Genomic DNA, 27,319 nt, shown 5'->3' on the forward strand with positions numbered 1-27,319 from the left:
CTAACTTATCTGCAATGCCAGACAATATACATATAAATTGTTTTCATATATGCTTATTAGTATGCACGCGCATGCACACACACACACATTTATATATATGAACCAGAATCCTCTTGACTACCTATCATCAAAAGAGCAGAATAATAAGCAATGAGAAATGAATTGAAAGAATTGGCAAATATTTAGTTTATTGATCATGGTTAACTGTTTTCTAAGGACTGAGACCCAAGTTCTTTATAACATGTGAAATTGCCATGGGATTGCATAATGTCAAAATAAACTTATTACAGTTGGTCAATTTTTATCTTATCAGCTTCAGCAGTATATAAAAATGACTTTCAGTAGCCTTGGCAAAATGTGGAATTATTTTCTTTTCGTTTTATGTCAATTTCATGGCTATTAAATGGTATTTGAATATAGTTTGATTTTGGCCATTTCCTCAATACTAATAGGTATGAACATCTCTTCATTTATTAATAAGTAATACATATCTATTTTTCTATGAAATTACATTTCTTTTGTCTATTTTTCTCCATTGGTTGTCTTTATTTTTGTATTTATTTGCTGAGATGCTTGGCATATTCTGGATTATAATCCTTTGTTGATTAATATGAAATGAAAATATTTTCTCCCAAATTGTTATTTAACTTCTTATTCTATGGTGTTATTGATAACCCAGTATTCTTAATTTTAATGTAGATGAATGTATCAATATTTGTTAGTGCTTTATTCTAATTTTAGAAATCCTTCCATTCTTTCATATCAAAATTTATTGTCTGACAAGTTTTCACAGATTGACTCTCTAAATTAAATCAGGCATCCATGTAGAATTGATTTTCGTGAACAAAATGATGTAAAGATCCAATTTCACTTTTTTCTTATGAATAACTGATTGTCTCAGTAACCTTTATTGACTAATCTATCTTTTGCACACTTATCTGAAATGCTTGACAGTAAAAATTGTTTTCATATATGCTTAACAATATTTTAAGTTTGATTATCATTATTCTCATTTTACCTATCCTAATACATTTTCTTAAGTACTATAATTTTGTAATAAATGTCCATCTTTACACAGGCAACTTCCTTCATCTTCTTTATCTGGCATATCATGGCTATTTGGGACTCTTTTTTTTTTTTTTTTTTTCTCATAGATTGTGCAGAAACAGCTTTTTACATTTATATTTTTAATCAATTGAGATTTTTATTAGGATTTTATTAAATCTATAAATCTATTTACATATGTTGGAACATTGATTGTCTCTAGTATACAAAACCCTAAATTCTTTCCAAAGTATCTTATTAAGCCAAATAAATTTGTAGATTATTTTAGTCTTTCAATTTGTGCATTGTATTTGCTTATATGATGTGATTTTCTTTATTTATAATCTTTATAATGTTCATATAGTTTTCTTGTCTTCCTGCATTAGCTACAATGTCAAGTGTAGCACTGAATATAAATGTTGATAGTGGGAATCCTTGTCCTGTTTCTTATCTTAAAGAGAATATTCTAGATTTCATAATAACATATGACTTATGTTGCTTGTTTTAGATCTTTTATCACATTTATCACATTAATTAGGCAAGCAGGAAGATACCTACTATTTATCACCAACGTATCAACTTTACCAGATGTCTGCACAGACATTATCTCATTGTATCTTCACATTCATTCTGAAAGATTGGTATCTCTAACCATTTTCAGAAAGCGAAATTCGAAAAACAAATAATTGTTCTAGTGACAGCTAGTGGCCAAACTGGAATCCAAACTCGTGTTTTGACCCACATTTTTCTCAGTATAATAGTAATATCTAGTTGTGCTTGTGCCCAATATTGAACCACTTGCCATGTTGGACTGACCAGGGGAGCAGACACCTGGACTATAACTTTCTGAGACAGGAATTAAGTCCATTGTGTTCACTTCATTATCCCTAATGACTGGTACTGGGCTTAACCCTTGGGAGGTGCTCGCCAATATTTTGAGTGTTTGAATGGGAGGGATTCACTATCATAGATTGAGATGTCCTTCCTATGACTCTTACTCAGAATTGTTTGGTCTGAGTGATAGTCTTGGCTAATAATTTACTAGTAGTCAATGAGTAATATTCCAGGACTCAATTCCTGGTGAATACCTCTAGGTGCTCACCATGATATTTATTGCTATGGTTTGACTACCTGTAGCCACTGACGGCATTTTCTACATCCAGGAAGGCAGGTCATCTGGCTTTGATGCGTTGAAAGTGATTTGAGCAATGATTCCAGGACATGAGTTATTTGACAATCAAATGAAAATTCCTGAGATTAAAAACCTATTACAGGGGAGAGTGCAACACCTGCTGATGTATCAACCCTCTCCGGGGCATGATAGTGATAGTATGTTGCCAGTGGGACAGATTAAGTTTCTCCAGTACCTTTTTAAATTATATGTTTATAGTTTATCAGAAGCTGATTCCCAATCATGCTGTCTCATTTTTCTTGGCACAGCATCATTATTGCCTAGAAAGTCAAGGGGACTTATGGCTTACATTCTTCCTTTGGTTCAGCTCACCTCATCAGTGGGAGAAGTGTGTTCTTTCCAAATAGCCACCTTTCTATATGATCTGTCTAGCATCTTGTGAGATCTGCTTTGTTACTTCTAAATCTGGTAAAGACTAAGATACGTAGAAAATGTTGAGACTTCATTTATATGCTATCCCCATGACGATGTGCTAGAATTCTTACCCATGTCATAACAGCCAGCCCTACCATCTGCTTGATGAGACCAGGGAATGGATCAATAATCCAGCTGACTCCATTAGACTTTCTATCGCTACTCCCTCCATCCAGAGAGAAAAAAAAATGCACATGCTTTGTAGGAGATCTGTTTACTCCCAGACCAGATTCTATTTTTTTTTTTTTCTTTCCTTTCTCCTTACCAGATAATTTGTTATGGTCTCTCAATGATAAAACTGTTTGTCTCTTCATTGAAAAAGATCTTTGAATATAAATGTCTCACTGAAAATTAAAATAATACCTCAGTTGGATGGAGAGAATGTTGAAAACATCTTGGAATCCATTGTTGTCAGCAGAGTGGAACCATCCAATATGCATTTATGGTACCTGATTCATGCCCTGGAGACATCTCAGAGCTGCTTTCTCTGATCAGAGCTCTTGCAGTGATACTGAAAAATTAATTGAATTTTCAAGAATGTCAGCTTTAGCTACTGCAGCTGATGGCCCAATAGTTGAGGAGATTTATTAAATATATACTGCCACCTACAGTACTATTTGACTGAGACAGGGTTCATGTCATGGAATCTAATTAAGCAGGGTTAATTTGGGGAGTGATTAGCTATTGTTTCTGTTAAGATCTGCTGATTTGCATAGTGTATTTGTTTACTTATGTACGTATCGTCTGTTTTCCTCTAGGAAAAGAAGAATATATTGCCACGTTCAAGGGATCTGAATACTTCTGCTACGACTTGTCTCAAAACCCCATTCAAAGCAGCAGTGATGAAATAACTCTGTCATTTAAAACCCTTCAGAGGAATGGACTGATGCTTCACACTGGGAAATCAGCTGATTATGTCAATCTTGCCCTGAAAAATGGAGCTGTCTCTCTGGTCATTAATTTGGGATCAGGGGCCTTTGAAGCACTAGTGGAGCCTGTGAATGGAAAGTTTAATGATAATGCCTGGCATGATGTGAAAGTCACCAGGAATCTGCGTCAGGTAACAGCGCAGTGGATAAGAGAGTAACTGGCTTTGTTTCTCGCTACAGCTGTGTGTGTGGTACTTGAAAACTCTAACAACATGATACAGGGCTCCTCAGAGTCACTTGCAAATTAACTTTTTCTTCTTCTGAGATGAATCTTCCTGCCATACTTGAGCAGGGGCATATCTAGAAAGTTCTGGGGGCCCAAAGGCTATTTTGATACAGGGCCATATGAAAATTTACAAGAGGGCTGCAAGGATATCCCTGCAACCTGCCCTTCCTGTGACGTGTGTGATTTTGTTGTGTTTCTGGTTTTTTGTTGGTTTAATTTTAAATTATAGTTTTCATGGTGATCATTTGGAAGCATGCACATTGGGGTCATTAAATCACAGTTCCTTTTTTGTAGTCAAAACAATAGTGTTTGTGATTTGGGATTGTATCAGTCCCTACTCCCTCCTCCCCCACCCCCAAAATGGGGACCAGAAAAGTCCCTGAGGGGAAAAATGACTTTAGGGGCTTACATATCTCCTGAAGGGTCTGATTTTGAAGATATTTTTATTTTTAGCATAGATACTTTAAGTTAAACCCCAAATGACTGGAAAGGCCAGTTAAGCTTCTAGGTGCCCATTTCTATTTGATTGTGTTTTTAAAAAAATTTTCGAGATGCTAAATACTAGGAAAATATCAGCTATTTACTAAATCTATGGGTCCACATATACTGTATGTTTTTAATGAAAACATGATTACAGTATATATATATGGATGAAAATGAATAGATTGTCCTTTTATATTGAACATTGTAAGTTTGGGTATTATGTGAAACTTTATATTACAATGTATCATTTTGTTAAGTGTTGACAGTGACTAATTTTTTTGCCTTACATGCTGATCTTAAACTAATATTCTTAACATATTTGTTGTTTCTCTGAACAGTTGCAGAATGACCGGATTGTCTCTGGTTTTCCTTTACCAAAACAGCCCTCTCTTTCAGAGCTGTTAACTGTCTAACCTTTTCTTTCCTGCTTCTGAAAGGTTTAAACTATCTGAGCTAGAGAAACAAAAAGGAGCTTTAGGAATGTAGATTTAGTCTAGCTAAGGCAAACAAGTAAAACTGAAAGATTCTTGAGAACCCCAGACCTTCCAGATCCCTCACTGACATGGGAGGGGGACCTGCATGCTTCCACGTGCCTTTGGAGAGGGTCGGCCACCATCATTACAACTGTAGACCACGGGTTTCCTATAAGTCTGTCTCTTTGGTTTTCCTTTTTTTAATTTTTTCTCTCAGATATGCACAAAGAAACCGGAGGCTCATTTGAGAGAATCACAGAAGGAAGGGTGGGGGCTTGAGGAGTCCACTTTCTAGATTTGCCTTTGCTCAGGTTACAAACCAAACTGCGAATTGGTAGCTCAAAGGAAACTGTAGTTATACAGCCCGGGTGCATGTGTAGGAGGACAGATTAAACACAAATCCATTCTACTCATTCTATGTGTCAGGATCTTTGCTTTGTTTCATTGCAGTAAACTGTGACCCTAAAGTCCATCAATATGACCGAAGGAAGTTTTGAAGTTGAGGAGGAGTCCTTGTATGCTGTAAAATTGAGTAGTAGGGCAATGCCAATTGATTCCTACTAATTTCCTGGGGCTGGGGTGGGCCAGGGTGGAGGAGGGGCCAAGTATGGGCATAGGGCTGCAGTGGTCAGCTGAAAAGCTTTAGGCCTTTGAATCCCTTTTAGACTTTTCCAATGTCTCTCAGATGTACTCAGGAAGACTAAGGGAACATTGCCATGTGTCTGTTTCTGTCTAGTAGCGAATTATGAACAATAATAGCAGGAAAAATATTACCTCTGTGGGAGGCCTACTTGTTAGTCTGCTTTTTTCTTGTAAAATTTTTTTGCCCTTTTTCTATGTTACTAACATGCTTAATAACTAACATGTCATTCATGGAATGTTTCATTCTACTAACCGTTACCTGAATCAAAAAATGTACTAACATGGTAGAGACCATCATATTTTTTAAGTAACGATCGTTATTCTGTTCACAGTTTTTAATTTCCTTTCTCCCCCCTTCTCCACAAAGCACTCAGGCATTGGACACGCTATGGTAAACAAACTACATTGTTCGGTAGATATCATTCTAATTGTTTCTTATTTTGGGTTTGCCGTGTGTTTTCTTTCTTTCTTTTAACTGTAGACATCATTAACAAAAGAGGAACTGCGGTTGGTACTCTTCTGCTTACTTTGACCTCCTTCTTTTCATCTGTTGTTGACCTTCTTATTTTTACCTGTTCCTGTCAACTTCTGTTTTCCAACTCACCTGTAGGGGCATCGTTAACGTTTCGAACGTTTTGCATCCAGCTGTGGTTAACACGGGATAAGACAAAATGGTGGCTGGCCCGAGTGACCGCAGGCTCAGCCAGTCTCTAACCATTCATGATGCATGGCATGGAAACTTGATTTGGGAATGCTGGAGATGCCACACCCACTCATCTTTACGTCATCACAAAGCAGTTGTTTTTATTTTTATTTTTATTTTTCCTTTGGTTCTCCCTGTTTTCTTTCTTTCCTTTTCTGAACTGTACTGTACCTCCTGCATGTGCACATCAGCGTGTGCCGCTTCTACTGGTTGTTTTGCCTTTTCTCTCCCTTTGGCATGGACTTAGGCACTTGCATGCTGAACAATTGCTGCTCAATAGTGCAAATAGTGATGTTGCTGGAACTAGCTTGCGCCTTTTATGTTAACAAGGTGCACGTTGTGATTAGTTAATAACAGACAACTAAACTTTACTAATATGTACACCAGCAAAACTAACCTAGGAAGCATTTTACTAACACCATTTTTGTGTCTGCTCAATAACTTTTGAGTTGCAATAGGGATGATGCTGACACTAGTTCAATAATCAGTTAACTCTCTAACTAGTTTAGATCTCTTAGGGCTAGTTGAATAGAATCTAAGAATAAACCTCAAACAGACATGAAAATGGGTTCCATCATAGGTCTAAAAACAAAAACCAAACAAACAGAAAAAAGAAAAAAGCAAAACAAACAAAAAAAAAAAACCAAACCAAAACACAAAACAGGCATATCCCAGGATTACAGTATCTAGGTCTGAGTATAGCGTGTCCTTTCCCTGTGCTTTGTTATCTAGGTGACAATATCAGTGGATGGGATTCTTACCACAACGGGCTACACGCAAGAAGATTATACCATGCTGGGGTCTGATGACTTTTTCTATGTTGGAGGCAGTCCCAGCACAGCCGACCTTCCAGGGTCACCAGTCAGTAACAACTTTATGGGCTGTCTCAAAGAGGTAAATATCTTTGTCATCAGAATCATTCCTAATTCATGATCTCATTATTTCAGATCCAGCATGAAAGCACCTTTGCTGAAGAACCGATGTTTCCAGACTCAAATGGCACAACTTTAAATTCAGTATTCCACTATTGTTTATGTAGGATTGGGGGAGGGAAAACAGCCCATAGATCATTCTGAAAGAATTAGGTTCCTCTTCTTTACTAGTCTGTAAGTAATTTACATTTGAGAGTTGTGTGGACAGTTGATAATAGCTATAAAAGAAAGTCAAACAAAAAGAAGTACTGGGTCTAAAGTTAAGGTAATTGGTTTACTTGCTTATTTCTACCTAAATGCCATAGGTGTTATGTATACGGTGAAGACTTTTTTGAGTATTAAAAGAAAAAAGAATAAAAAGACATTAGGCTATAGGAGAAGGAACGACTATGTAATTCAAAACAAAACTAAAACAAAATAAGTCTGTATAATGAAATAATTTTGTTCCCTTATTTTCAACACGTTCTGGAGGAAGTAAAACTGTTTCATTTGTTATCTGATGAATTTACTTGATATTTATCTGAGCAAGAACGTCAAACTAAATGATATCAATAATTTCATCCTTCATTATCAGCTGTAGTTGCCTATTGTAACTTTGTATAATATTGGGATTTATTGGGTTTGGGGGAAGTTCCTGAATTTCATTTTTTAATGAATATTTTCCATAAAAGCTACCTTTAAAAAATTTCATTCAGCCGGGCGCGGTGGCTCAAGCCTGTAATCCCAGCACTTTGGGAGGCTGAGAGGGGTGGATCACGAGGTCAGGAGATCCAGACCATCCTGGCTAACCCGGTGAAACCCCGTCTCTACTAAAAAATATAAAAAACTAGCCGGGCGAGGTGGCAGGCGCCTGTAGTCCCAGCTACTTGGGAGGCTGAGGCAGGAGAATGGCGTAAACCCGGGAGGCGGAGCTTGCAGTGAGCTGAGATCCAGCCACTGCACTCCAGCCTGGGCGACAGAGCAAGACTCCGTCTCAAAAAAAAAAAAAAAAAAAAAATTCATTCAGACACAATCCAATTTCTTTGGGCTACTGGAACCAGAGGTTCCTCTTACATTGTATGGCTACAATTTAATTGCATAGATTTCTAAAAATCAAAGTTAAATAACTTTGAATTAACTAACTGTTAGACATAGGTGCTGTTGATAAGCAGTGATGTACTTAGATTTATTATAAAGTAAATAATTTAATCATATAAACTTGATTCAGTTAAGCATTAGAGAAAAACAATTACTACTGAATTATCTTTCCCTGTCTTCTCTTTATGTGAATATACTGGTTGATTTGTTGCCCAGTATGTGGATGTATATAGAATAGTCCTGAGGGAGATTTAAAAGTGCAATAGTTTTAACAAACATGAGGAGGTGCAGTTCTGTAAGGCCAAACCTACCCATGCTTTGTAGTAGGAGTGATAGATTACCTTTCAGAAAGTAACTTTTACTGGTTACAAATATGTAGTATGATCCAGGTTTGTGTTAAGCTGTGTAGAGGATGATAATCTAATAATAATTATTATTATTTATTATTACTATAGTACTAATATTTCCAGAGCTGTTATTTTGTGCTATTCTAAGAGCTTTATAGGAATCCTCACAATATAGGTAGACATTTTATTATCTGCATGTTTCAGACAAAGAAACTGAGATTTGAAGCAGGTAAGTTTCTTGGGGAAGGTCGCACAACTAATAAGTATTAAAGTCTAAAGGTTAATTGAGGAAGTCTGATTTCAGTGTCCCTTGTGCCCTTAACTACCATAGTTAAGAGCCTTGTTGCAAGAGAAATGTTTGTTAGAGTTCCTAAAAGATTGTACAAACTCTCAAATATGTTATAAACTAAAACAATGTTTACAAATGTATAATAGACTGTGAGGATTGAAGTATTAAATTATTTAACACAGTTATTTGATTTAAAAAGCGCGTGAGATGAGTGAGAGTTCTAGAAGACAAGGAGAGAAACACAGAAGAGTCAGAACGTGAGCACCTCAGACAGTGACTGATGGACGCAGGCAGGGACGGAGAAAGTATATCAGGTGTGGTAAAAGAATGCTTAGATTTTATTAGAAGATTTCCGAAACTCCGTTCTAGTGATGGAAAGTGGAGGGCAGAGCCACATCCTCAATCACCCGTACCAACTTCCTCATTTTTACTGTGAGCCAGACCAAGTATAATCAGTCCCTACATCCTGCTTTATCTAGAGAACAGTAATCCTGCTTGGATTGGAAAAAAGAAGGGGAATCGAGGGATCTCTAGCAGAAATGGGAATCTAACTAAAGAATTCTTTTGGGCATCATAAAAAAAAAAAAAAAAGAGGATTTCTGCAGTGAATCCCTGAGTTCAGCTGAGACACATAATCTTCTGATAATTCTGCATAAGTGAAGCAGTTTTTTTGTGTGTGTATAAAGCTGCAGTTAATTGCCTTAATCTAAAATAACTCTAAAATAACAGTTTGAGATTAAACTGTGCTTCAGATTAACACCTCTAATTTATGAACTGATAAAGATTCCTTACCTTAGTATTCTATATATATATATATATATATACACACATATAGGCCTTTTAACCACAAAAAAACCACAATACCAAAAAATAAGTCAGGTGGTCTTCCAAGTGCCATGTTAGTTCACAGCTGGTAAATTCATAAAAGGAAGATTCACTCGTGCTGTTGTCACTATGGGGTTTGGATACAATTCACTCTTTTTTATTGATTAGACACCTTCCACCTCTGTCTTCTGCATCTGGGGTGTGTGTTATGTGTTTGAGGAAACATGGTCACTTTTTTCTTGACTTGTGTAATCTTTTTCATTTTATTTCTTCTGATGCACTATAGTTTGGAAGGATATCGGCACAATTAGTCTATAAATCAAAACATACCTAACTTGGAGGGCTTTCTCTTTCTTTTTTTTTTTTTAAGACATGGAGTCTTGCTCTGTTGCCCAGGCTGGAGTGCAGTGGCATGATCTTGGCTCACTGCAATCTCCACCTCCCGGGTTCAAGCAATTCTCCTGCCTTAACTTCCCAAGTAGCTGGGACTAGAGGCATGCACCACCACATCCAGCTAATTTTTGTATTTTTAGTAGTGACGGGTTTCACTGTGTGTTGGCCAGGATGGTCTTGAACTACTGACCTCAAGTGATGTGCCCACCTCGGTCTCCCAAAGTGCTGAGTGTGGTGGTTCAAGCCTGTAATCCCAGCACTTTGGAGGGCTGTTTAGTTGTTCATAGTTTCCATCCATGTCTGAACTGTTATCTATTTAGAAGTCCCTGCTCTTGTTACTTCTGAAATGAAATAGTGACAAAGTATCATGGATTCTGAGTTAAATCACCTTATTTCAAATGGTCAGCTTTGTGGAGTTACTGAAAAGAGAGGGATATACCCATGTTCATTCTCATAGAATCTCTCTTAACAGTAAAGTCTATGTAAATTTTCTTGAACTCTAGCTTGGACTTCCTGGCCTATACCACACTGCATGTGTAAACCCTTAATACGACTTCATTTATTGGCTGATAACATTTTTGTTTTCAGTCTAGTATGTAGTCCCTCTTAGCATAACCAGTCTTGAAGGAGATTCTAATAACACCTTGTCTGAAGTTATGGGAGAAATTTTGGAGTGTTAGAATGGAAAAGATCCTGGAAATCATTTTCTAAGTTCAACTTTCTTCTTTTGGGGAAACAGACCTAGAGAATTTACTTGACCAAGAGTAATGAGGGGGTCCAGGAGGATTAAAATACAACACCCTATCAAGTGAAATATAATATTTAAATGGCTGGTTCTATTTCATTGTAAACAATGGCACTCAAGGTATAAAAATACCACTTTCACGAATTTACACATTTATTCCTTAAAGATTAAAGAAAAAAAAAGGAAATCACTCAACATATTGAAACAACCTATAATCTCATATTCATTAGATGCAACTTAGGTCTTTCCCTTTTTACCTTTTAATAATGTCTATTTGAAATGAGACTTTGCTTGCATATAGAACAACTAATCCTCAATTGGAAAGTTACTTTTATGTATGTGATTATCAAATTTCAAAATAAAATAAGATTAGTTCAAAATAATTTGGTGAAAACTAACCTGAACTTTATATGGTGCTTTGTTTAAAATGACAAGGAACTTTGAATGGCCAGGAAATCAAATAGAGATCAAAGTAGTTTTTTTTTTTTTGTTTTTTTTTTTTAATGATTCATATGTTCATCACAAGTAAATCAAAGTCTGGGAAAATATTTGTAGTCATTGAAAAATGACTCACAAGTTTAAATTTGAAAAGAAAGTTAAAGAAAAATTGTAAATAATAAATTGCCATTATTTACAGCCCATACCTATGAAATTCTTAGAGGATAGCAGGTCTTTTAAAAATACGCTTTTTAAATCTGATTTTTGCAAAGGCAACACTATGTTTTGACAGAAATACCTGTTTATATTCTTTGCATTTTCATAACACTGAGTGAAAGCTGAAATATATGTTGCTTAAGAATTTTCGATCATTTTATATTTAATTAAATTTTCTAACAAGCAGTTTTTGAGTGACTGCTACAAAAGGAGAGGAGATTAGAAAACCTTGCAGAAAGAGAAATCATGTTGTCTGAGATGCTCAGACTCTATTTGAGGACATCTTACCCATTTACCTAGACCACTTGCAAAGCATTTTCCTGTAGAAAAGTCTCACAGTTAATTCTTCAGGTGTTCACCAGATGTATTTTAAGAATCTTTAAAGGTAGATGAAAATCTCACTAGTATGTGTTTCTACCCCAATATTTTCTTCCTAAGTGTTTCTGTAGTCACTGACCTATCAGGAAGGGTCATGGCGCTCCCTCATTAATCTCCCCCTCAGAACTGTTCCTGCAATTATTATGCATTTCCTGGTCTCTTTGTGCCCCCGAATGCTCTGAAACACTTATTTCCCTCCTGCAGAGTGAACATTATTTAGCATAGTTTGTTAGTAAGGAAATGAAACTGAAGAGGTAGTAAAGGACTGTGTGTTGAATAAAACAACCTAGAATCCTTTATTTGAAGTTTATTTTTAGTCACATGTACCTGCTGGAAGTTTTACAATCAGAGTGGAGACACTGCCTTTGTGAGGTAACTTAGAATGCTGCCACTAAAAATTGCTCAGATTAAGCTTAAGGAAGTATTCTAGAGAGAGAGAGAGAGAGAGAGAGAGAGAGAGACACCAAAAAAAAAAAAAAAAAAGATTGAAATGCTAAAGGGAATTAAGTCCCACTGAAAATTTCATCAACCTAATTAGATCGGCTCAGCCTTTAATTACACTTAGAAACATTTATTACCACAAATTTGGAAGATACTATTGAGGTAGATGAGGTTTGAAAAATATCCTATCCTATGTAAGCATTTTTCCTCACTGTGGAGAAAATGATTGATTCCTTGATGAAATCTGTGCGATCTCCTCTGCCATATGAAGTGCCCGCATCACAGTGTACCAGCATCAATGCATCAATGCTGGGAAAGAGATGAAATATTTCACTCCTGCAAATGCCCCTTAATCCCTATCTTTCTTCTTTTGGACAACAGAGAAACTTTTAGAAAGTTTTGAAGGCTTCTCAATTTATGCCCTTGTGTGGTTGACCATGCTCATCAAATTTGGGTACTCAAGTGTCTTTCTTGTTCTTATTTCCCTCTTTGCTCAGAGAGGAATAGAATATCTGTCATTTACACGTAAGAACAAAATCTCATAGCAGAATTTGCATTCTAATTTATTCCAGTTTTGGAATAAAAGGCTTTGGACCTGATGGATAAAGTAACCTAGCAGGAACTTGGAGGAAAAAGAGATCTTCAGTGACACCTGGAAATCATGCCAGATGAGAGGAGGGAGGGCTGCTTTAGTTGGCAGAGAACTCACATGGACTCCAAAGTCATGATGAAACAATTTACCCCAGGTTTTCATTTCCTCTAGTCTTTTCCTTGTTGAGGTCCCTGACTTATTGCCTCTCTTCTCTTATTATTAGTCATGGTCCATATCCTGCTTGGTACCATTTTACAATTTACTTACACTGACCTTCCCACATGCCTCATCCTTCACTCTTTAGGGAAGACAGTTGCTTTTTGCTTTCCCACTTCACTTTTTCCTAAACGTTTTCCATACAGATCCACATATTTTTACTTACCATATCATTATATAAATATGGATAATACTATCTTGATTTTATGTGGTGATATGTCTTCACTTGTATGAACCATTTTAAGATAGGTTTAGCTAATGCCCACAAGATTAATAGCCTATGATAAAATACAGAGATGTCCCTTCACTCAAGGACTTATGCATTGGCCAGGCTGATGCGCAGCTGATACTCAGGTTTTGACCAGTGTCGGACTGACTGTGGCTATGGGCTAACTTTTATATTAAGTGTTTCAGGCCGGGCGCGGTGGCTCAAGCCTGTAATCCCAGCACTTTGGGAGGCCGAGACGGGCGGATCACGAGGTCAGGAGATCGAGACCATCCTGGCGAACACGGTGAAACCCCGTCTCTACTAAAAAGTACAAAAAAACTAGCCGGGTGAGGTGGCGGGCGCCTGTAGTCCCAGCTACTCGGGAGGCTGAGGCAGGAGAATGGCGTGAACCCGGGAGGCAGAGCTTGCAGTGAGCAGAGATCCGGTCACTGCACTCCAGCCTGGGCGACAGAGCGAGACTCCGTCTCAAAAAATAAATAAATAAATAAAATAAAATAAAAGTGTTTCATGTAGGATCAGTATGCACTATACAGTATGTCATTTTGTCGCGTCAGCTGGAATGGGCTGACTCACAGAATAGCCATGTTCTTGTAATAACAATAGTATATATTTGAGCTAAGTGCTCTGACTATTCTATTCTCTACAGCCTAGTGAGCACTAGAGATGATGCCTCGGGGCTGAGTGACAATTTTCTGGCTTCTCTGTGCTGTCTTCCTAGAGGCAGGGTCTTGGTTTAGTGACTCAGAGAGAGTCTGGTTTAGCCTATCTAGGATAGGCAAATGGGCTTAATATTTTTGGCAGAAGTTCAGGTATAGAAAGAAATTTTTTTCTACCTGATTTAAAACATGGAAGATGATAGTTTTGCTTTGAAAATTTTAACAAGAAAGCTAGATGGGGTTTGTGGAAATGTCAAAGGCTTTGACAGATTCTTATGTGTCATTAACCTGATTTGTTATAGGCCCAGCCTAGTTTCTTCTAGATCTTGGGAATACTGAAATGTATTTCAGTTTTTCTGATGTAGTAGTTCAGTACTTATATGAAAACAGAGGTCGATTATCCTTGCCTCCTTTCATGTGTAAAATAGCACACTGCAGAAATCCTCCTTTCCTTTTAAAAGTCTTCATGATAACTCATGCAGGGTAATAATAACCATTCCCTTATGCAAATGAGGACTCATGAGACCTCAGCAGAACATGTGGCTGTGAGTGCCATCCCTGAGTTAATAGTCTGCTAGTAGAGCATTTTACCTGCATCAGATCGTTCAGACAAACCCCCATGGCATAAACGCTATAGTGCCTCAATGTGCCTACGATTGTACTGGGCACTATAAAAATGGACGTGAAAAGTAGGAGCTATTGCTGGATGGGTAAGGGAGTCAGCATATTCAGAGAAATAATAATAATATATTAAGCATTTTTTATTTCTCGTAAAATCTCTACAACATCCAGAGAGTTACCCAACAGGCATGTGCCTGGGGGCATCAGGAACACAGTAAAACAACTTTTCAAAAACAAATCCATGAAACTGTGTGAAATAATTTGATATTTGGTATTTCAAACCTATCAGCAAGGGAGTAATGGAAGAAGAAAAAAAAGTTTTTGGTGGATTTCTGGTATTTTGTCTTTACTAGTCCTTTTTTGAATACAGTATGATTATTATATTGTGGAGAGGGATGCACCACCAGTTTCTCAGAGCCTCATAATTCCAAAGGTAATACTCTAAGCATGAAAAGAGGTACACATAAATACTATCCCTATTTGGCAAATGAAGACATACAGACAGGAAAAATGAAGTAACTGACCTAGGGGGAAATAATTAGTAACAAAACTAAGCTCCTACTCAAATAATCTGACAGTGGAATCCTTGCCCACAACTGACGCTCTGTGTTGCTCCCCATATCATGTTATAATCTCACTTTGCTTCTCTCATTCTCGTTATTTTTATAAAGATAAAATTAGACGAAATGAGCTTCGTAGGAACCTTTAGGGGAAAGAAAACAGAAAAACGCAGCCTAGATTGCTGGGATATCAGAGAAGGGAAGATCTGATCAGCAAGAAGAAGCAGCAGGGAACATTTCTCAGATGCTCAGTTAGTTATACATGAGCTTTCAGTGGAATCCTTCCCACTCCCCACATGGAATTGGTCCGGAGCTGTTACCTCTGTGAACCTCTTCTCTACTCTGGCAGCCTGCATACTTTTCCTCCTCTAAAGGCAAACTAATATAATGCTTGCTATTATTTTCCATACTGTGTAGCTGACCATACAAACAGGAATGCACAGAAAACATATTTAGAAGCACTTTCTAGATTTTTATAAAGTATTGGCTCTATACATTGTTAAGGGTAAGTTCACTTCTGTGCATTGTAGCCGTGGAGGCAAGGGAAATAAGCAACTGGGGCAGAAACCAGGCACCTTGCCATAGACACTCCTCTTCGAGATTGGATTCAGGGAGCCCCATCTGCTCAGGTCCCCAAGGAAATGGAACCCAGCTCTTCAGTCCATAAAGCATCTGGTGAGTTCTTGTCTGGAATTCAGCTTTTCAAACATAGAATCTTTCCTTCCAGGGGACCCACAGATTTTTATTTCCCATCATTTTCAGCAGATGCCCCATAGCCTGGAACAGTATCAGCAGTTGGCATAATGAATTGTAGTACTTTCAAATATCAAGCTAGCATAGCATGGTCTGGCAGGGGGTTCAGTGACATTTTCATTCTGAGGACTTGATACATTTTATAGAATATGACATTTTTTAGCCCAGTAGAAAGCAGCAATGAACAATGTCTGAGACTGAACATTTTCTCTTAATTTCAGCACCTACCAGAGCTTCTTGTTTAAATTGCTCCATTTGCTTATGCATTAACACTTGCATGTGCACATTAAATTAATCAACATTAAAAATACCTAGTATGGGCCGTCCGTGGGGTGGCTCACGCCTGTAATCCCAGCACTGCGGGACACCAAGACGAGTGGATCACTTGAAGTCAGGAGTTCAAGACCAGCCTGGCCAACATGGTAAAATCCCGTGTCTACTAAAAATACAAAAATTTAGCCAGACATGCTCACTTTAACCCAAGAGGTAGAGGTTGCAGTGAGCCGAAATCGTGCAGCTGCACTCCAGCGTGGGTGACAAAGCAAGACTCTGTCTCAAAATATATATATAAATGTATGTGTGTATGTGTGTGTGTGTGTATATATATATATATTTATTATTATTACTACCCATGTTCTAGCAATAACTATAATGTACATTTGGGCTAAGTGATCTGGCTATTCTGTTCTGTAAAGATATATATATACACACACACACACACACACACACACACACACACATATATAGAGTATGTGCCAGGCTCTCTGCTAGATATTGGGGCATATAGATGAATAACATAATACACTCAGGAATCTGGAGAGAGAGTTGGACAAATAAATACAGATTTACAATACAAGCTTCCTAAGTGAGGTATGAAAAATTCCTCTAATAGTACATCAGAAGCTGTAATTAGATTTGCAGAGGAAATTAGTAATCATTTCAAAGAGAAGGTAATAAAGTAGTCAGAGTTTGTCTCTTTTTGCTTAGCTGTATACTGGGCATGATAGTATATGGGATTGAAGTGCAGTGAATTAGTTCCACTATCACAATTGGAAAAGAATAGGAAAGATAAAATAAGATGAAGGATCAGAAAACACATTGCAAAAAAAACCTTTTTATACATTTAAGTTTGTTACTTAACTAAGTTTGAGCTGTCTTTTTAAAAAATCTGAAATTCATCCAAAACAAAATGAGTATTTTGGAGTTCCTCTTAATTTCTTTTATGAGATGATATACTCTTGTCTTTAGATCTTTGGATCAAAGTCCTTATGTTTGGAAGGAAAGTATTTCTGTGCATGGTAATTGGTGTCTTTTTTTTCCCAGGAAAATTATCACTATTGAAACACATTTAAAACAAATTAATTGCTTTTAAATGAAAATAATACTCTTATTCAGAAGCATGTGATTTTGAATAATAGGAAAATGAGATTTTTATCTTTGTGGAGTAAATATTCTGTGCACAGAAAAATTGTGACTGGGTGTTTAGTTTCATAGATAGTACATGACAAGGGACTATGTACCAGGCTCTCTGTGGAGTACTAGGGACATAAGACCATTAGGTTGACATATGTCATTTAATCAAGGTCATAATAAGTGAATTGCCCTTGACATATGGATGTATTTTTGTGAGCCTAAGTTTCTAAATTTGAATTAAACAATAACTTGTTATAGGTAACTCATTGCATTAAATTAGTTTAGATGAATGGCTTTAGGATCAGACAGTCCTGGATTCCAATCCTGGCTCCCTTAAACTTGGTGGTTGTATTACCTGAGATAAGATAGTTGATGTTTCTGTGCTTTAATTTCTTTCCCCTCTAAAGGATTAAGTGAGACTATGTAATTGAAGCTCTGAGAGTAGTGCCTGGTATATTGTAATATCTCAATCAAGTATAAACTTTATTAATATTCTATTAATATAGTGAGGATTAGCTACAATTATCTTGCAGACAGGGCCTTCTCATGGACTTATGACCTATGCAGTCACGTGGGACCCCACACATAGGAGGGCCCTGCTCTTCATTTAATATCTTCTTATTGTCATCTTGAAATTCTTAATAACTTTTGAACAGTAGACTTCTCGATTTCATTTTACACTGACCCCTACAAATATGAGAATTGTCCTGGTTGCAGATGAATTTATGAGATTTCGCACACATTGTCTCATTTTTAAAGGTTGTTTCATTTAACTGTTCTAAGAGCTTTGTGAGAAAATTGAATTAACTTGGAGACCACAAATTATATATAATATCATCAGAGCCATATCCCTAATATGTGAAAAAAAGTCAGAAGGAAACCTCTGTTTCTTGACTGCAAGCCCAGTGTGCTTTCCATTTTGTTATCCTAAAATATGACATCCGCCATCTAATGTATCAAAAATTGGTAAAGATAAATAAGAAACTTGAAATTTTTAAAAAATATGAGTACCTTGTTAAGGAACTGAATTGGGAATTTAATTTTTGTAGTTCAAATACAAGTAATTATTTTAGTTCTTAAGAATGTTATCACTGTCTTCATCAGATTTCATTTTGTATTACTTTTCGGAAGCAGTTAGTCTTCCCTACCTGTGTTCACTACCTGTAAACCAAGCAGAGTCTCATATGAGCGTCTGAAATGTTTGTTTGAAAGAGTAAATTGACCTTATTCAGTACCGTTTTCTTCCCCAAGGTATCCAGGCTATAAGGTATGATCATCAAGGATTGAAACCAATCTTTCATTAACATTACCTTTAGTTATTGTTTAATAATTATTTGGTTTATTATTTATTTAACAACACATGTATATAAAACTACATAGAAGATATAGGAACAATTTTTAAACAAGGACATGCAACTAAAAGCTGTAGTTTTTAGGTAGTTTGAAAGGAAATAAAGCCCATGAACATCTCATAGAATACCTAGAGATTTGCTAAACAAGATGTGGACTGTGAACCAGCAGCATATGCATCACCTAAGAGCTTGTTAAAGATGAAAAGACTCATGCCCCTTCCCATGATCTACTGAAAGAGTCTACATTTTAGTAAGATCCCCAAGTGATTGCATATATATATATTAAAGTTTAAGAATCACTGAGCTAGAGCACGTCAACCACCATATTATATTGTCATCGTTAACAGTATTGGTGCACAATTATTTTATGGATCACTAAACACTGCCAATTAACCTAAGTCAGGGTGCACCTTGATTGCAACTCAAATCCAGATTTTAGAAATAATAAATGTAAAACTGCTAATTTGTAGCTCAGTAGTGACTCTGAGGCTTACAGCTAGTGTCAAGATCCCACAGAAACCCTAATTTACCCCCAGGTCCCAGGTGGGCTTGGCCTTCTTTCTGGAGATGGAAGTCAGGATCTTCTAGTCTGATTGCACTGATGGCAGATGAGCCATGAGGACTCTTGTAGGGATAATCCCCTAACAATCCAAATTAGGAGCAGCTGCAGTCTTGGAATGATGGTGTTGACTATCCAAGTAATAAGCTTTTGATTCTGAAGTAGTTGGACCTAAGCCCAAGACCATTAAAGTAAAATGCCTGTGTGTTTTAATATCAGTTTAAAACTAGGTCTCCTATACTTTTATTTGATTTTTAGAGTCCTGCTTTCATAGCAAAATTTTTTCACTTGCCAAAATGCAGAAAATCACTATGTGCAGGTTTACTTGGGTTAATTATCATTTCTGTATGGTAATATCCTTATGCTGAATTCTGAATATATTCTTTATTTTTAGGCCATGGTTTATATAGGATTATTTTACCTTACCACAATTTGCTAACTTATGTATTTATTTCCATTTTAATGACTTTGTAATATAATGGCTTATGCCCTAAAGGAGGTAAACTCTTCCTTGGATATAAGCTGGACAGTTGGGGATTTGCAGTCTTAAGAAACAATTTAGGGAAATGCTGCTTATGCAACATGAATTTTGTGAAGAGTCCCTTAGAGGCACCCATGAAGTATGGCACCTCTCTAAACTGAAGCACACCTGCCTTGAAATTTTCGTGGTGATTAGATGAACAAAGGGATGCCTTTAGCTTACACAAATAGAAACACTATTATTTCCAGAGAGCCTGTCAGTGTATGCTTACATCATGTTTATAAAAAGACGACTTTGTCTGAAGTGAACTGACTGCAGGCTTTGCAGAGAAGAAGGAGCTGTCCCAGCCTCTCACATTTTCTTTAGGACATAAGAATTTTATGGCATTTTATCCCTTTTCACACTCTCTTCCCCTCAACCGAGTTTGTATTTAGAGGCTATTTGTTCCAAAATATATATTCAAACTAAATTAGGCTTCGTTAGATGACAATAACACTGAAAATACCACCACCACCCCTACTGTCCACGCAGAAAAATGCAGCATTTTTTCTCTTCACTTGCAGGCTTAATAAACTCTTTCTTTTTGTCTTTGAAATACACATAACATGCGAAGCAATTAAATGTCAAGTGGAATACTTATAAAGGTAGATTAACCACAAAGGGAGATTTTTGCATTCATAGTAGTTTTTCTTTAAATAGTACTTCTGATCCTCAAATTAAAACTATCATTTCTTTTTTTCAATTCTAAAACTTTGTTATTTTTTAATTTTTAATCTTAGAGGGAAGAATTGACTGGAAAATTAATGGGTGGCTTGGGAAAAGGTAACTATGTCATCTAGCCAAATGAATATATTCTAATGTATGAAAGAAGTTTTATTTTATTATTATTATTAGGTATGAGCAGCTCACACAGGATCTACCCACTTAGCAAATATTTAAATGTATAACATAGTATTGTTATGTATAGGCACAATGTTATACAGCAGATCTCTGGAATTTATTCTTCTTGCATAATGAAATTTTATATTTATTGATTGACCCCATTTCTACCTTCCCCCAGACCCTGGCAACCACAATTCTATTCCTTGCTTCTATGACGTAGACTGTTTTACGTATTTCTTGTAAGTGGAATCATGCAGTATTTATCCTTCTGTGACTGGCTTATTAACTTGGCATAATGTTCTCAGATTCATTCTTGTTGACATATATTGCAGGATTTCCTTCTTTTTTTTTTTCTTTTTTTCTTTTTTTTTTTTTTTTTCCTGAAACAGAGTCTTGCTCTGTTGGCCAGGCTAGAGTGCAGTGGTATAATCTTAGCTCACTGCACCTTCCACCTCCTGGGTTCAACCATTCTCCTGCCTCAGCCTCCTGGGTAGCTGGGATTATAGGCTCATGCCACCATGCCTGGCTAATTTTTGTATTTTTTGATAGAGACGGGGTTTCACCATGTTGGCCAGGCTGGTATTGAACTCCTGATTACAAGAGATCTGCCTGCCTTGGCCTCCCAAAACTAGGATTATAGGTTCCTGGCTGATTTTCTTCGTTTTTAAGACAAGATAATACTCCCTTGTGTGTATATACCACATTTTTAAAAATCCATTCATCCATCAATGGACATTTAAGTTGTTTGCTCATCCTGGCTATTGTGAAGAGTGCTATAGTGATCATAGGATTCCAAATATCTCTTAAAAATTCTGACTTCATTTCTTTTGGCTAAATACTCAGAAGTGGGATTGTTGCATCATACATTAATTCTATTTTTATTTTCTCGAGGAACCTTCATACTGTTTTCTAGAGTTGCTGCACCATTTTGCATCTTCACTAACAGTATACGCAGCTTCCAGTTTATCCACATCCTCTCCAATAGTTGTTGTTTTTTTCTTTTTTGTCTTTTTTAACAATAACTAGCCTAACAGGCATGAGGTGATATCTCACTGTAGTTTTAATTTGCATTTCTCTGGTGATTACTGACGTTGGGTATCTTTTTACATACCTGTTGGCCATTTGTATTTCTTCTTTCAAGAAATGTTTATTCAAGTCCTTAACCCATTTTTAATTGGGTTATTGTTATCATTGCTGTTGAGTTTCTACTGGAGAATGGGGCAACTCCTCCAAATGTGTTCATTTATTCAATAAGCCCTCACTGAGTGCCAACAGAATCTTAAGCACTGACTAGATGCTAGATTTACAAATATGGATAATTCGCATTCCCTTGGCCAGATTCCAAAGACTCACAACAATAAAAATGAATTACAGTGCCTTTAATTCAATAATACAATGTATTCAGTGACCACAACAAAATTGGCACTGATCTAGATGCTAAATAAGCATAGAAACAGGATTAAGACATGGTTCAGGAGAGATAAACACACACTCAATTAGATATTTCTGCTTTTTCATCTCACCTTTGAATTATCTCTGTCATAGCATTTATTGCTACTATAATGTAATTTTACCAGTATTTGATCAACTGGGGTTTCCCAAGTAGATGAAACCCTAAAGGCCTAAGACATCTGTTGTATGTAATGGTGCTAGTTATATATCCTTCTTGGGAGAATTGAGGAAATACTCCAATGACTTTCTGATTTCTCTGTTTTAGATGAGGATTTGGGTTGAGAAAAGCTGGTAGTAAGTTTTGTGATGGTAGAGATTGTGACTTTTATTTCTTTAATGGTATAATTTGGGGCATAGTAGGTATTCTATAACCTTTGTGTAGATTCATTGTAATTACATTCAAATGAAACAGGTTCTATAATAGAGATTTATGCTACATTCTATTGCAATGCAGTGTAGGGATGGTGACTGAGAAATATTCAGAAAAAGACTTTCCCAAGGAGGTAACATTTGAGAAAAGTAGTATGGCACTGAATGAAAAGTAGTATGTCACCAAGTAAACAAAGATACGAGATAAGAGTTGAGACAGGAAAAGTTGGGGAAAAGGTGCAGGTGTGAAATAATAAATGATCTGTTTGGGGTATATTTGGAGTTAGTGTGGCTGGAGAAAAGATGCATAGGGAAAAGAGGTCAACAATTGTGCTGGATAAAAAATTTGGATAAATGATGTTGAAATGGATAAAGTAATGACAGGATGTGACTGCTGCAAGGAAGGCATTGGAATTTACCCTGTAGGTCAGTGGATCGAAGTTTACGCATAAGCATCATCTGAGAGCTTATTAAACTGCAGCTTCATGTCCCCCTGCTTCTGATTTAACAGTGGACCTGCATTTTTAACGTAAATGTAAGGTGATACAGAAGCAAACGATGCAAGGGAAACAACTTCACCCTAATCAAGGCTGCTGTTTATTATTCGCTGCCATGGAGATTTCTAGAAAACACTGCATCGGATCAGCATTTTATAGGAATACGTGATCAAAAGAGCCTAAGCCTCCATGTAAAGATACTGAAACAGATCTATTGGAAGATACAGTGTATAGATTCTTCAAAGGTAGAATTAAGATGTCTTTGTATAGTTTTAGAGAAAGAAGAATACAAAATACAAACACAAGCAAAATCTGCATATTTCTACCCAAACAAAACAATCAAACCATATGCTTCAGATTAAAGTAAAAAGGAGTAGGGAGCTTGAGTGGTGGGAAGCATGAAGGAACTAACAAAACTGGCTTCATAAGATGCGGTTTTTAATTGTTTAGATTGCCCAGTTATCAAAGTTGACCAGTCTATGTGGAGTGCAACCCAGTGCATTTTATTCAACATCTATGAGCACTAGGGTTTTCATCTTTCAAGTGAAAGGATTAATCTCTGTGTACCTTAAGGTCCCTCTCTACAATAAGATTTAAGTTCTGTGATTGCAAACACAGAAAACATATTTTTATATAAAGCTGTCTTTAAAGTTGTTACTGAAAAGTCATCTATCCAAACGGGTCCCAACATATCACACTAAGTGACCTTAGTTATTCTAAAAAGGTAAGAGAAAAAAAAAAAAAAAGTAAGAGAGAGAATATTTTTCTACCACTACCATCTCCTTGATCAAAAGCAAAACAACAAACAAAAATCCTCTTCAAATTTAAGAAAAAAGTGTGTTGAAAGACATTCCTATCTGCCTGCTTAGTTTTTCTTTCTTTTTCCTCCTTTAAGTAAAGTTGGGCAAAGCATCCAAGAATCAGATTATCAAGAGGCGGCACAAGATGTAAAAGTCTGCCTCTGCCCAGGTCCCCACAGCCTTTCTGAGCCAGCCAGTGGCTTTGATGCTAGAGCTTAGCATTCTCATTAAGTTTTACAGGTTTCCATCAAACAGCTTCACTACTTTAAACCTGAAGCTGGTCCCATAGTCCAGTCATAGGGTATATGATCAAAACACATGATGTTTTTAAAAATTCAAAATACTGGATATGCTTCCACTGTTCCATGCTTCTCTGTATTCTAGCAAAGGTAGATGGATAAGCTCTGCATGTAGTTGCCTCATAGTCCATTTTTAAACAATTATTTGATTCTGTGAGAGGTATGGTGCTTGTGAACAGGTAAGAGATCTCTGCTAGGGGATAGATGTTAAGAATGATTATCTTTAGGAAATGATTTCTAGGAGAGTTTTTGACTGAAAACCCTTGGCAAGCACCAGGAAATATCGGGGCAGACTATGTCTTCTATTCTAGCTCTGCTGGCCCCAGGGCTGGAGTCCATTAAAGAATATAAATGAAAGAGTGTGAAGCCATCCCTGTAGTTGGTCCTATGATCACACATGCTAAGCAAGCAGTATGTAATTATGGGAGGACATTAAAATGCCAGTGGAAGAGATGGATGAGATTCAAAACATGTTTTCTCTTCTGGGTCAGTAAAGTCCGTTTTCTTTTTTGCAAGAATCCATGTTCCCTTTTCTTCTATGAAGAACAGAAAATGTATCTGGGCCATCAGTAATTTTAAAAGAAAGGAAGGGAAGAAGGGAGCAAAGGGGGCAGAAAGGGAGAGAAAAAGAAAGGAAGGTAGGAAGCTTCCTTTTGATAGTCATCTTTTTTGATGAGAAAAATAATGTACAAAATTAATAAATAACAGCAATTTTTGGGAAGTATTGATTCTGGAAAAGAAATTCTGAACCATGAAGAGATCTTTAAAGATAAACAAAACTGAAACTTAAATATAGAGGATCTCTATGAAGCTTGAGAGAAAAAAAAAGAGAAATGAACTTTCTCTAATGTTCTAACTAACTTTCAGTGGAATTTTCAGGGAAGCAAAATCTTGTCTGAGGATGTATTGGGAAGAAGATCTCTACCCTCTTTTTTCCATTTATCAACCTGGATGGTCATTTTTTTGTTGGTTTGTTTTGATCCTGATATCCCATATGGAATATAGCACATGTGTGCTATCTGTGTTTTCTGTGCCACATAGTTGATGAATTTTCCAAATCTCATTGAAATCCTATGGATTCCATTAAGTCTTAGCCATTTAGATTTTCAGCCTTTTGCATAAGGCCTTACAATTTTAAAGAAAAAAAAAAGATGAGATCATTTAATCTTATTTAAAATGAGAAAACTGAAGGGACATATTTTACCCTCACTCTTAACAACTCGTAACTGGGTCTTATGATTCTTGGTCCAGACTCTTTATAACTCTATTAGCTTCTGTATATTTCTTTCTTAGCTCCATGTAACTGGTGAACATTGTGGATCAAAGATGTGACAGTTCTATTTGATAACACCGGTTTGTGTCTGACTAACCCATGAAACAGAACTGTCTCAGAACAAGGAAGGAACATACCTGTCTTATGCAATGGTACATTTTAATGACATTTAAATATACTCCAGTCTATGATGTGTATGGCAGGCATAGCAAACACTTAATAAACTGAAGTGGTTTTTAAATCCTTCAGGTCAACTCTATACAAGCTTAAGAAAGTCCACTTAAAACATTCCTTAATGGACAGCAATATTGTTAGGAAAAACTTACAAATACATCAGGTTAATTTCAAATTTCAGATTCTTGTCACCACTCTTCCCATCCATCGCTTGCCAAAGGTGAACATTTTGGATATCTTCGAACAACTGACTTTCTTATAATTACATTGTAGAAGTCCAAGTTCATAATTGTTGAGAGTTATTTGAACAATCATTTGTGATAACTCAAATGAATGACATAATTCATCAGAATTTCCGTTGTTTTGGTACCATCCTGAAAAACAGGTGTCTAGCATGCATGTCAAACCACGTATTATACTACTTGAAGAACAGATCCAAGAGTTAAATTCTCAAAAACCCTGTTTGGATATTTTGGAGACTGGCTTCAGTCTGATGAATGCTAAAACACATGGGATCTTCACAACACTCTGATTTAATTTACTTTTTTTTTTTTTTTTTTTCTCGTAGGTAGTCATGTTTTTCCATAAGCTTAAAGTGTTAACACTAGAAAAAATATAAAGCAGTATATATCATACTGTTTAGGGAAATAAACCCTGTAGTTACATAGGTGGATAAATTAAGACACAGTGAGATTAAGTGACTTCTTCCAAATTATTTATTTATTTTTGCCAAGATGTCTCATCAGTCAGATATCCTTGATGAATTCAGTAAGATCTTCAACTTGACAAAATAGTAACCATATTGGTAGAAGCATCTACAACATAATCCAATACTTCTTTTTTCATTTTTTTTTTAAATTCACAAATAAACTTAGAATGTGAAAGCATTTTCCCATTGCTAGTCTTCTAAATGTCAGAATCCTTCATGTCTTTTTCTCTTTTCTTATTCATACCAGCACTTTAATGATCTTATGATTCTACAAGCATATCTCAAATTAACCTTGACTTTCTTGTCTGTCATCATCTAACTAAAAAGTTCTTCAACTGGTTTTGGAGAAATGTCATTCTTTAGTTATTTCTCTAGAAACTTCTAAGTAAAGTCATGAGCTGTTCCAGGGTCCATAAAACAGGTCTTTTACATTTATTACTATTCCTTGCCCCAAAAAAGCAAGACTTGGCCAGGCACGGTGGCTCATACCTGTAATCCCAGAACTTTGGGAGGCTGAGGCAGGTGGATCACTTGAGGTCAGGAATTCGAGACCAGCCTGGTCAACATCGTGAAACCCTGTCTCTACTAAAAAACCAAAAAACAAAAATTAGCACACGCCTATAATCCCAGCTACTTGGGAAGCCGAGGCAGGAGAATTACTTGAACCCGGGAGGCAGAGGTTGTATTGAGCCAAGATGGCACCACTGCACTCCAGCTTGGGTAACAGAGTGAGACTCTGCCTCAGGAAAAAAAAACAAAAAAGCAAGTCTTACTACTTTTACTTAGAAATTTTTCTTTTTTTTTTTTATTTTCATCCATTAACAAACTTTGAAAGTCATAATATATCTATCCCTGGAAGGATGTAACTATAATTGTCATAGAACTCTGAGAAATTATGCTACATTATGTGCATCCTTATTCTTTGAGGAAATAATAAGTTTACCTCAGGTTTTTATTTTTTATTTTTTTAGATTTTCAATGACATTCTGCATTTATTCTTGCTTTTGGCTAGTCATACACATCTCTTCTAAAATATTAATATTTTAAATATTAGTTTTAAATATTCTAAAATATTGGTTTTGTTCCTAATTTTATCTAGAACCCTGGATAATTTAATATATAATATATAATTTAATATATAATTAATTTCTAATACAAGCAATCAATTTGCTTTCCACAATTTGGTTTTGTATCCCCTATTTTCTGATATGCCATTCTGCTTTCCTTCATTTGGGTTATAGTTAT

At 36.3% G+C, this 27,319-nt stretch overlaps 1 protein-coding gene across 27 annotated transcripts in view; it reads left to right on the top strand.

The window, feature by feature from the left end:
* NRXN1 (neurexin 1) overlaps positions 1-27,319 on the top strand; it is a 1,134,169-nt gene that overhangs the window by 410,599 nt on the left and 696,251 nt on the right. For 16 of the 27 annotated variants that reach the window (XM_045368569.2, XM_065527617.1, XM_065527623.1 and 13 more), the window contains 3 exons: positions 3,409-3,710; positions 5,771-5,794; positions 6,839-7,000. In XM_045368569.2, the coding sequence (XP_045224504.1) occupies positions 3,409-3,710; positions 5,771-5,794; positions 6,839-7,000 (488 nt within the window). The remainder of the gene's footprint in view (positions 1-3,408; positions 3,711-5,770; positions 5,795-6,838; positions 7,001-27,319) is intronic. The other 11 variants (XM_065527618.1, XM_005575909.4, XM_065527622.1 and 8 more) reach the window with 1 other exon arrangement.

Source organism: Macaca fascicularis, chromosome 13 (assembly GCF_037993035.2).
Source record: "Macaca fascicularis isolate 582-1 chromosome 13, T2T-MFA8v1.1".
NCBI lineage: Eukaryota > Metazoa > Chordata > Mammalia > Primates > Cercopithecidae > Macaca > Macaca fascicularis.